We start from the raw sequence: 10,654 nt of genomic DNA, 5'->3' as shown, positions 1-10,654 counted from the left end.
CCGGCCGGGGTGGGGAAGCGGGAAGGACCGTCCGCCGCCTGTTCCCCGGAGAAGGGCACTCGCCCCCGTGACTGGGGCCGAGCGCACGGTGCGGGCTAAGCCGCTGGCCCGGGCGCTGGCGGGGGCGGCCGGCGGTCACCGACTGCGGGCGGCCCTCCCCACGCGGGCGCGCTGCGCGCCGGAGGACGGCCTGGGGGCCACTCGCACCCCGCGTCCCACCTCCTGCTGCCTTCCTGTCCAGGCTCCGCTGGGGCTCCCTGGACGCCTGGGCTCCGCTGACCGGTGGGGAGCACGCCCAACGTTTGGGGCCACGGGGCGGGTCAGATAGCTGGGACCTCTAGCCCCAGGGGCCCCAGCCCTGCTGGGTTCATTTATTCGGCCCGCGTTTGCTGACCCGCCCCCAGTCTGCGTCAGGGCCGGCCCCTCCGCTCCTGGATCAGCCCGCGGGGAGGCCTCGCGTAGCAGTTCCTGGGGAACAGGTAAGGTCAGGCCGCTCCGACAGGACCGAGGGTGTGAGGACGATTCACCCTGGCGTTGGGGTGGTGTCCGGAGGAGCTCGTAGGTGGTCAGGACGGTTATGCCCGAGCTGACCTGTGAGCCGCGGATGCCCCGGACTGAGGGAGGAAGAGGCCCCGAGGTGGAGAGAGCTGGACACCAGACCGGACTCCTTCAGTGGAAAACATTCAGCAGCCAGGAGAGCATGGAAAGGGAAGGAGAGATGGGAGGGCCCAGGGGGCCGTGGGAGGGAGGGTGTTTTTATTGTCAGTGCAAAGTGCAAGGAACCAGCCACCGGGAAGTGCCCGGGCAGCTCTGGGTGTCCCTCCAGTCATCTGTATTCCAGCATTACCTGCACGAAGGCACAGGTTCCACGTCACACAGGATGCGGGGAAGTCAGCTCTAGTCCGCAGGCGGGGAATCCAAAACCCCGGGCACAGTGCCCTGGGAGAGGTGGATTACAAGGACTCTTCTACCAGCTGTGCAAGAGCAGTGGGCGGCGGGTTCCCCGTTGTTACCATTGTGGTGACAATGTAGTCATTCTTGAAGGACCTGGCCAGCATGGTACAAATCTCGAAATTGCTTTTTGTCCCGCTCCCCTTGCCCTGGAGAGAGGGGCTGGCTAATATGTGTGTCTGCCTCCTGAAGCTTCGGGTGAACGACCAGGGAGGTGGGCAGCCCTTTGTGTCAGGAGATCTGGAACGCCTCCCCTCGCACCACCTCTTGTGTGAAAGAAACAGCAGGTGCTGTTGATGGGCAGTTCTTGCACCGGTTTTTGCCAAGGGGAGAAAAACCCATTGAAACCTACCAGGAGAATGAGTGGAGGCTTCTAATGTGCTTTATTTTCGGATACAACGTGTGTAGCAGGCATTTGCATTCGTGGCCCTTTAGTGTACTTGAACTGAAAACCTGGAACAAACTGGCCAACAGATTAGGCAGCCATCAATCTACATCAGATGGCGCCTGTATTTCCGAGAGGTGGCCTGCCATCCCCATCTCCTAGAAAGCCAGCCGGGGACAGGGCAGCCCCTACCTCCAGCAACAGTGCTCCACCCTTAGATTCTCCTCTCTGATTCCTACCACCACCTGCTAGACGGTGGCCCCCAGCGAGAGCCACACCTCTGTTTACCTGTGTACACCCTACTTCCTACCCCTGCCTCTCCTCAGTCCCCATCTGCTACCTTCCTTACAGCCTCATCCTACCCCCTCTCTCCTTAACGAACAGACTGAGTTGATTGAGTCTGTGAGGGATAACCTGCCCAACACATTCACGCTGTGGTGTTAGTAGTTCCCACAGAAACACCATTGTCCGTCCTGCAGGTGTCTCAGCCATGGACAATCACCTTAACCTAGTGGAATGAAATTGGTGGTTAGATCTGGGCCACAGGAACATGGAGGTGACCTGTACCTTGGGGAGAGGGGATGGAGTGTGATTACAAGACTTCTTCCCACCCCTGTGCAAGAGCAAGACTGTTCCTAGTTCTGTGCTTTCTCAACACTGTTCTAGCCAGGTGTGGTGGCTCATGCCTGTAATCCCAGCACTTTGGGAGACCAAGGCGGTCAGATCACGAGGTCAAGAGTTTGAGACCAGCCTGACCAACATGGTGAAACCCCATCTCGACTAAAAATACAAAAATTAGCTGGGCATGGTGGTGGGTGCCTGTAATCCCAGCTACTCAGGAGGAGATTGAGGCAGGAGAATCATTCATCCAGGGAGGCAGAGGTTGCAGTGAGCCAAGATCGCACCATTGCACTCCAGTCTGGGTGACAGAGTGAGACTCCGTGTCAAAAACAAAAAAATACTGTGTTCTAGTTGGACTCCTATTTTTGTCTTCCTGAACTTGTTGTTGTGTACTTCCATAATTGTCTATGTAAGGTGTGTCTGTATGTGAGTGTTTTTTGGATATCTACAGTATCTCAACTTTGTTCTTTTCAAATCATTTTGACAGTTTAGGGTGCCTTGGAATTCCATGTGAGTTTTATAATTTCTATTTCTGCCAAAAACATTGTCAGAATTTTGACAGGTTGCATTGAACCTGTAGATCACTTTGGGTAGTGTTGACATCTTAATATTATTAAGTCTTCCAGTCCATGAACACAAGATATCTTTGTATTTGTGTCATCTTTAAGTTCATTCATCAATGTTTGTAGTATTCAATGTGCAAGACTTTCACCTCCTTCTCTAACACGATTCCTAAGTATTTTATTCTTTTTCATGCTTTTGTAAGTTGAATTGTTTTAATTTCTTTTTTTTTTATTGTTTATAGGTAGGGTGTGGAAACAACTGATTTATGTGTATTGATTTCGTGTCTTGCTGAATTTGTTTATTCTAACAGGTTTTGTGTGTGTGTGTGTGTAATCTTTAGGGTTTTCTACATGTGTAATCCTGTGAACAGAAAGAATTTTACGTCTCACTTTCTCATTTGGATGCCCTTTATTTATTTTTCTTTCCTAATTGTTATGGCTAGAACTTTCAATATTACGTTAAATACAAGCAAAAGCAGATATACTTTCCTGTTCCTGATCTTACATGAAAAGTTTTCAGTCTTTTACCATTGGGTATGATATTTGCTGTGGTTTTTCCTGTACAACCATTATTATGTTGAGGTAGTTTCCTTCTATTCATAGTTTGTTGATTGTTTTGTTATGAAAAGGTGATAGATGTTATTAAATGCTTTTTCTGCATCAATTGAAATGATCGTGTTGGGTATATTTTTCCTTCATTTTTTTAATATGATATATTACATTGATTGATTTTTCTTTGTTGAAATGTCCTTGCATTCCAGGAATAAATCCCACCTGGTCATGGTGTATAATCTTTTTATTATTCTGTTGAATTTAGTTTGCTGGTATTTGTTGAGGATTTTTGCACCGACATTTATAAGGGACGCTGGCCTGTACTTTGTCTACGTTGGTATAGCGACTCCTGCTCTCCTTTGGTCACTCTTTGCATTGACTCTTTCCCATCTTTTACTTTCAGCCCTTATGTGTTCTTAGATCTCACGAGTTTCTTGTAGATAGACTATACAGCTGACCGTTGAACAACATAGGTTAGGGATACCAACCCCACCCCCACCCCGCCACAGTCGAAAATCCAGGTGTAACTTCAGCCTAGAATACAGTGGTACAATCATGGGTTACTGCAGCCTCGAACTCCAGAGCTGAAGTGATCCTCCCACCTCGGCCTCCCAAGTAGCCTGGGACTACAGGCGCATATCACCACGTCCAGCTAATTTGTTGATTTTTTTCTGTAGTGACAGGTCTCCCTATGTTGCCCAAACTGGTCTCAAACTCCTGAGCTCAAGAGATCCTCTCACCTCCACCTCCCAAACTGGTAGCCTACTGTTGAAGAAGCCTTAGTGATAACATAAACAGTTGATTAACACATAGTTTGTATGTTATATGAATTATATGCTTTATTATTACTATAAGGTAACCTAGTGAACAGAAAATGTTACTATAATAAGAAATCATAAGGAAGACAGGATGTATTTTCTATTTATTAAGTGGAAGTGGATTATCATAAGGGTCTTCATCTTCACTGTCTTCATGTTGAGTAAGTGGAAGAGGAGATGAAAGAGGAGAGGCTGATCTTTACTGTCTCAGAGGTGGCAAGGCTGGAAGAAAACCTGGGTCTAAGTAGATCTGCGCAGTTTAAACCCATGTTGTTTGAGGGTCAGCTGTTGTCTGGTCCTGTTTTTTGTTTTTGTTTTTTTGTTTGTTTGGTGTTTTGTTTTTGTTTTTTGTTTTCAGACGGAGTCTCGCTCGGTCGCCCAGGCTGGAGTGCAGTGGCACAATCTTAGCTCACTGCAACCTCCACCTCCCAGGTTCAAGCGATTCTGCCTTAGCCTCCTGAGTAGCTGGGGCTACAGGCACATACCACTGCACCCAGCCAGGTCCTGTTTTTTCATCCGTTCTGTCAATATGTGTCTCTTGATTGAGGAATTAATCCATTTCTATTTAAAGTAATTACTGATGGGGAAGGACTTGTTTTTGCTATTTTGTTGTTTGTATATGTTTTGTAGCTGTTTTATCCTTCATTACTACCTTCTTTTGTATTTAGTTGACTGTTTGTAGATTCTGTTTTTTTATTTCCTTCTCATTTTCTTTTGCGTATATGCTACAAATATTTTCTTTGTGGTTACTGCCATAGGGATTACATACCCAACATCCTAAAGTTATGGCAATCTATTTTAAATTGATATCAACTGTAATTTCAGTCAAACGCTCTAACCCCTCCTTTGCAATTCCATCTACCCCCACTTTGTTATTAATGTCACAGATTACATCTGGATATATTGGGTATGTACCCGTTAACATAAACCTATAATTATTTTTATGCATATGTCTTTTAAATCCTGAAGGAAATATTAAATAGTGTTGTAAACCAATTGCACACTAATACTAGTTCCTTTATCTGTCCCTCCATTTGCTTTTGTTGGAGATGTTTATATTTTCTTACAGCCTTCAGCTGCTGTCTAGCGCCGCTTTGTTTTAACTTGCAGACTCTGTTTATCAGTCTTGTGAGGCAGATCTAGCGGCAGTGAACACCCACATCTTTAATCTGGAAATGTCTTAATTTCTCCCTAATTTTTCAAGGACAGTTTAGCTGAAGATAGAATTCTCTGTTGACATTTTTTTTCTTACAGCAGTTTGGGTATATCATCCCCATTGCCTCTGGTCTTTGATGTTTCTGCTAAGACATTGGCTAACAATGTTATTGAGGATTCTTTCTCCAGCTGAGTCATTTTTTGCTGCTCTCAAGATTCTGCCTTTGTCTTTACACAGTTTGATTATATTGTGTCTTAGTGTGGGTCCCTTCGGGTTTATCTTATATGGGGTTTACTGAGCTTCTTGGATGTTTATGTTCACATCTTTAGTCAAATTTGAGAGGTTTTTAGCTATTCTTTCTTCACATAATTTCTCTACCCCATTCCCTCTCCGTCTTAAACTTCCACAATACACGTGGTGCATGTGATGGAGGCCCCTACGTCCCTGAGGCTCTGTTCATTTTCCTCATTCTTTTTGTTCCTCTGACTTGATATTTTCAAATGTCCTGTGTTCAAGTTTGCTGATTCCTCTGCAGACTCAAATCCCTCTGGTAAGAGTTTTCAGCTTAAGTTTTGTATTTCTGAGTTCCACAGCTTCTGTTTGATTCCTTTTTATAATTTCTTATTTTGTTGTCATATGTTGTTTTCTTGATTTCTTTTAACTCTTTATCTGTTTTCCTTCAGCTCTTTTAGCATGTTTAAGATAGTCATTTTTGAGTCTCGGTCAAGTACGTCCAGTGCGTGTGTTTCTTCAGGGATGGGTTCTGCCACTTCATTTTCTTCCTCTGTATGAGCTGTGTTTTCCTGTTTCTTTGTATGCCTTGTGATTTTTTTTATTTTTATTTATTTATTTATTTTTTTTTTGCTGAATTTTGGGCATTTGAAAAACAGCTCCATCTCCCAGTCTTTACAGGCTACCTCTGTACTGGGAACGACCCCAATGAATAGCAGGATCTGTCTCAGCCTGGGGATCAGCTCTGGATGAAGGCTGAAGTCTCCTCAGGTTTCTTCTGAGGATGCATCTTCCCTGGGCCTATGTATGTGTTTTTGTTTTTTTTCAATTTCCCCATATTCATGGCTATTTTAAAATATCTTCCTTTCCCTATGAATACTTTCAAGCTTCCCTTTGGAATATACCAAGGAATGCATTTGGAGTTACCTTTGTTATTCTATGTCGTAAATTTAGATTCTGGAATTGGGGTTTGGTGGTGTGATGTGTTGCTCACATGTAGCCAGAACTCCTGTTCCTAAAAGGACTTTGAGATCAAGGAACACATGTTTAATCTCCCTTTATGCCTTGGTTCTAGTTCCTCTTTCCAAGTTGAATAACCAATTTTTCATTGCTGGTTTGTTTAAGTTGGTGCTCTGAAGCTTAATCTCAGTACCCTTAACTCTGAATTGTCAAATTTTGATAAAATGTGTGCCCCTTTTTTTGGGTAAGAGAAAGCAGGACTTACTCGCTGCTGGACCACCATTTATATGCCTTGATGGCCGCATTAAACTTTTACAGAGCTTTAAAAATATGTATGTCTTACTTTCCCAAAGTCTCCCCGAGTCTCTCCTTGGGTCTGAGATGTTCTACTGTGTTTCTCCAGCTGCCATTCTTGCCCCAGGTATGCATGGGGCCATAGTCACCCTGCAGCTTTGCCTAGTAGTGCCCGCAGCCATTTTCCCTGACTTCCTGTCTGAGCTCTGAGCTCAGAGTCAGGTGAAACAGAGACCTGTTCCTCAGGCAGCCCAAGATAGATTAGGACATTGCAAAAAGGTCTGCTCTGCTCCCTCCAGTTCGATGGAAGGAATTGGGAACAAGGCTCCTGCTTTCATCAGGCAGCACTGTGCTGCGGAGGCATCGGGCAGGGGTGAATGAAACACCCCAGAGTTCCTGACATCCTGACTGTGGCTGCTTCTGGTCTGAGCATTCTCTTGGTTGCTATAGATCATTGCTTGTTTTGCAGAGCTCCTGTACAGTATTACAGCCAGTCTCTAGTTGTTTTTAATGTTTCTGTCGGGGAACGAAGGCCTTTGTGCTTCCTCTTTTGCCATCTTGCTGTGTCCTCTCCCCGTTAATGGATTTTCTACAGGACTCTGTTGTGTGTCTGGCAACGCTATAGAAGGTATGGGAGTGGGCTGGGTGGCTTACGCCTGTAATCCTTGCACTTTGAGAGGCCGAGGTGGGTGGATCACAAGGTCAGGAGTTCAAGACCTGCCTGACCAAGATGGTGAAACCCCTTCTCTACTAAAAATACAAAAATTAGCTGGGCACACTGGCAAGTGACTGTGATCCCAGCTACTTGAGGCAGAGGTAGGAGAATCGCCTGAACCCAGGCAGCAGAGGTTGCAGTGAGCCGAGATCGCACCACTGCACTCCAGCCTAGGTGACAGAGTGGGACTCCATCTCAAAAAAAAAAAAAAAAAAAGGTGCAGGGGGGGGTGGAGGAACAGCCTCTTCCATTCTAGAGAAGGGAAGGGCTTGGCTGCCATGCAGGGCAGCAGCAGCACAAGATAAGCTGAGTGCCTGCCCCAGGGCTCATGGCCTAGAGGGGAGACACAGACCTGCAGGAACCAGGTCCATGAACACGCATCATCACAGATCCTGGTGGTGGATGTGGAGAGCTCAGAGAGTGCATGATGGGGGCATCCAGGAAGGGGGTGGCAGTGACATTTCAGTGGAGGTTTCAGAGTGAAGACACGGTGCCAGGCTGGTGGACAAGCATTCTGGGAATGCATATCAGTCTGTGCATGGGGCCTGAGGCAGGGAGGAACTGAGTTCTAGGGGCAGAAGAAGGCACTGTTCTCAGAGCACTGTGGGCAAGGACAAAAGAGGAGTGCAGCGAAGCAGCAGGGGCTGCGGGTTCGAGTCCAGGCAGAGGCTGCAACATGATCCTGAGAGCTATGGGAAGCTCCCCAGTGTGGTGGGACCCAGGCCCAGAATAGGGCTGGGGAGGGCTGCACCTTGGCACCTGCCAGGAGAACCTTTTTGTAGCCCTTCTTGTGGCAGACGCTCAGGTAAGCGTGGTTTTTCCTGTCTCGCCCCAGCTTAGGTGGCCAGGCCACTGGTGAGGCCTCTCCCCTTGGCACAGGGCACTGTGGCAGTGCTTGTCTGACCTCTCTGAGCCCGAGGACATCCAGCTATGGCCACAGGTGACACCTCAGTAAGGAGGGGCCAGGAAGGGCCTGCTCCCTGTGCTCTGCCCTGCGGGCCCTGACCTTCCATTCTGCTGTGCCCAAACAGCCCCAGGTAGTGCAGGTCGCAGTGGGCTTGCCTCTTTGACTGCCACTGCTCCTCCTCCGCGGTGCAGCCATGCTGTCCTTGATTCTACAGAGATGTCACCTCCTGCTGCCCTTCTGTAAAGCCTGCGTGTGACATGTGCTTTCTCTGCAACCTGTCCTGAGCACATTGAATTCCCAAGCAAAGTCACAAGGGGCTCTCCCGTGAGTAGCCCCACATTACAAATGGGAGTTGCCCCCTCGAGGGGTATCTTGCCCACCATCACACCAGGCTCCAGGCAGAGCCACAGCCACTTCCAGCCCGGTGCCTTCCTGACCCCTGCTGCCCTAGGAGCGGCCACTCACCAGGATGACTGAAAGAGTGAGGGAGGGCAGGCCGCTGGGCGTTCCCCAGGGGTGGGGGCCCTGCAGTCAGCCTGTGCTTCTCATCCTTTGCAGCCTCAGTTTCCCACGTGCCGCCTCGCACTGGAGCTGCCAATGAAACTTGAACAGATGGTTTCATTTTGGGTGTATCGAACCAAAAATAATGGCACCCAGTGAATTAATTTTGCTACTCTAGTTGAATTTTTATAGGCTTTGGAAGTACACAAACATTATTTCCTCCTTGGCAGGAATGGCCTATGTGAATGAAGAAAGGTATCCATTGTGAAACTTCCAGAAAAACGAGCTACATTTATCAGGTTTGTCTGGGGCTCTTGGTAGTTGCCCAAGGGACAGAGTTTAAAGCTTTCAAAAAGTAAATTGCCTAAACAGAAGTATAAGTGAGGACTGAAAAACTGAACCAGATACGTGCTTCTGTTCCCATGAACAGTTTGGGAACACCGTCTACATGTGGCTTTTTTAACATAAATCACCATGTGTCCCAAGCCACTGATGGGACCCTCTCTTAAAGGAACCAGCAGCTGTGGTCTGTGCACCAGCTCAGCACCTGCAAGGTGTGTGACCTTGAGCTGGCTTTCCTGCCGTTATGTGAGACAGGAACCACACCTTCTGGAATCATTATGAGGATCACATCAAGCTTCTGATTCCTAGGGGGGAACACAGAGCGGTTTCAGGTTGAACGTTTTGTCCCTGGACCTGGGGATGTCTGACTCGCCTTGGAATCTGGCACCCTAACATGCTTTTCCTGCCTCTCCCTACTTCCCACCAGCAGCTGCGACACGGTCCTTGGCAGACAAGGATGAGAAAAATATCCAACCACGGGAGCCTGCGGGTGGCGAAGGTGGTGTACCCCCTGGGGCTCTGCGTGGGCCTGTTCATCTACGTCGCCTACATCAAGTGGCACCGGGCCCCCGCCACCCAGGCCTTCAGCATTACTGGGGTGGCCCCAGGGGCCCGGTGGAGTCAGCAAGCCCACAGCCCTCCAGGGATAGCTGCACATGGACATAAGGTCTTCTACGGGATCATGTTTGATGCAGGAAGCACTGGCACCCGAGTACACATCTTCCAGTTCGCCCAGCCCCCCAGAGGTAATCACAGGAAGCGGGCGTGGGGTCTGCCTTCTCGACCTCTCATGGCAGGGTCTTGGGATCTCCTGCCCTACGCTACGGTGTGGGCTGGGCCTCCAGACACGGACTCAGCTGGGAGCTTGTCCAAATGCAATTTCCCAGAGATGCTGATGCCGGTGTGGGCTGGGGCCCAAGCATCTGGATTTCCCAGGAGTCCCAGATCACTCTTAAACTAGTGTGTAGTGACCATGCTGATGGGCAGCTGAGACCTTGAGGGTGTTTGGTGGCCTGTCCACTCCGCACACTCACCAGCAAGTCAGGTGGCTGGGACCATGATTTAGGCCAGTGGTTGTGTTTGGGGCTTTGTGGGGAGTTCAGGCCCATGGGAGCCAGGAAATCAGGAAAGTCAGATAAATAGCAGAGGCCCCTGGGCTTGACCGAGAGCTACCGGTTGGGCCAAGATGGCCAGGGGCAACAGCTAGGAGAGGCCTCAGCTGGAAAAGTGAGATGGAGCCTGGGCCCTGTTGGCTGTGCTTCTAGGGTGGGCCTCAGGCCAGGGCAGGCAGCTTCTCCCAAGGGCCCCCCCACCCAGTTCCCCTGCCCTCTTCCCCTGGTTCCCTGATGCCCCTCTCATGCCTGTGACCCTGAGGTTCACCCTCCACGTGTCTCTAGCCATAGCCAGTGAGAGTTTGCAGCCCCGGCCAGGCAGGTCCCCTGGGTGTCCCGGGCTGCTCTTGGCTGACCTGGAACCTGGTGGGTAGACGCCACCCTGTCCTCGCACGGTTCTCCTGGCGCGAGACGTTTCTAGCTGCTCTCTCCAAAGCTGGGTGGTGTGTTTTATTTACTTTTGACTCCATCTGCTTTATTTTTTAACTTATTACAGTAGTGAAATATTTAGATGCCATACCTACTGATATCTAAAAGTGACTTCGG

The 10,654-nt window shown here is 48.8% G+C and overlaps 1 protein-coding gene across 4 annotated transcripts in view; it reads left to right on the top strand.

Annotated features, from left to right (window-relative positions):
- The first annotated feature begins 208 nt into the window (after positions 1-208).
- The window catches only part of ENTPD6 (ectonucleoside triphosphate diphosphohydrolase 6), a 28,756-nt gene continuing 18,310 nt past the window's right edge, over positions 209-10,654 (top strand). For 2 of the 4 annotated variants that reach the window (XM_017541438.2, XM_017541435.2), the window contains exons 1-3: positions 209-479; positions 8,885-8,953; positions 9,424-9,742. In XM_017541438.2, coding sequence (XP_017396927.1) covers positions 8,900-8,953; positions 9,424-9,742 — 373 coding nt within the window. In that variant the 5' untranslated portion in view covers positions 209-479; positions 8,885-8,899. Of the gene's footprint in view, positions 480-5,573; positions 5,597-8,884; positions 8,954-9,423; positions 9,743-10,654 lie in introns of those variants that run through there. The other 2 variants (XM_017541437.2, XM_017541436.2) reach the window with 2 other exon arrangements.

This window comes from Cebus imitator, unplaced genomic scaffold (genome assembly GCF_001604975.1).
Source record: "Cebus imitator isolate Cc_AM_T3 unplaced genomic scaffold, Cebus_imitator-1.0 Scaffold134, whole genome shotgun sequence".
NCBI lineage: Eukaryota > Metazoa > Chordata > Mammalia > Primates > Cebidae > Cebus > Cebus imitator.
This window is presented reverse-complemented; position numbering and strand designations above follow the sequence as displayed.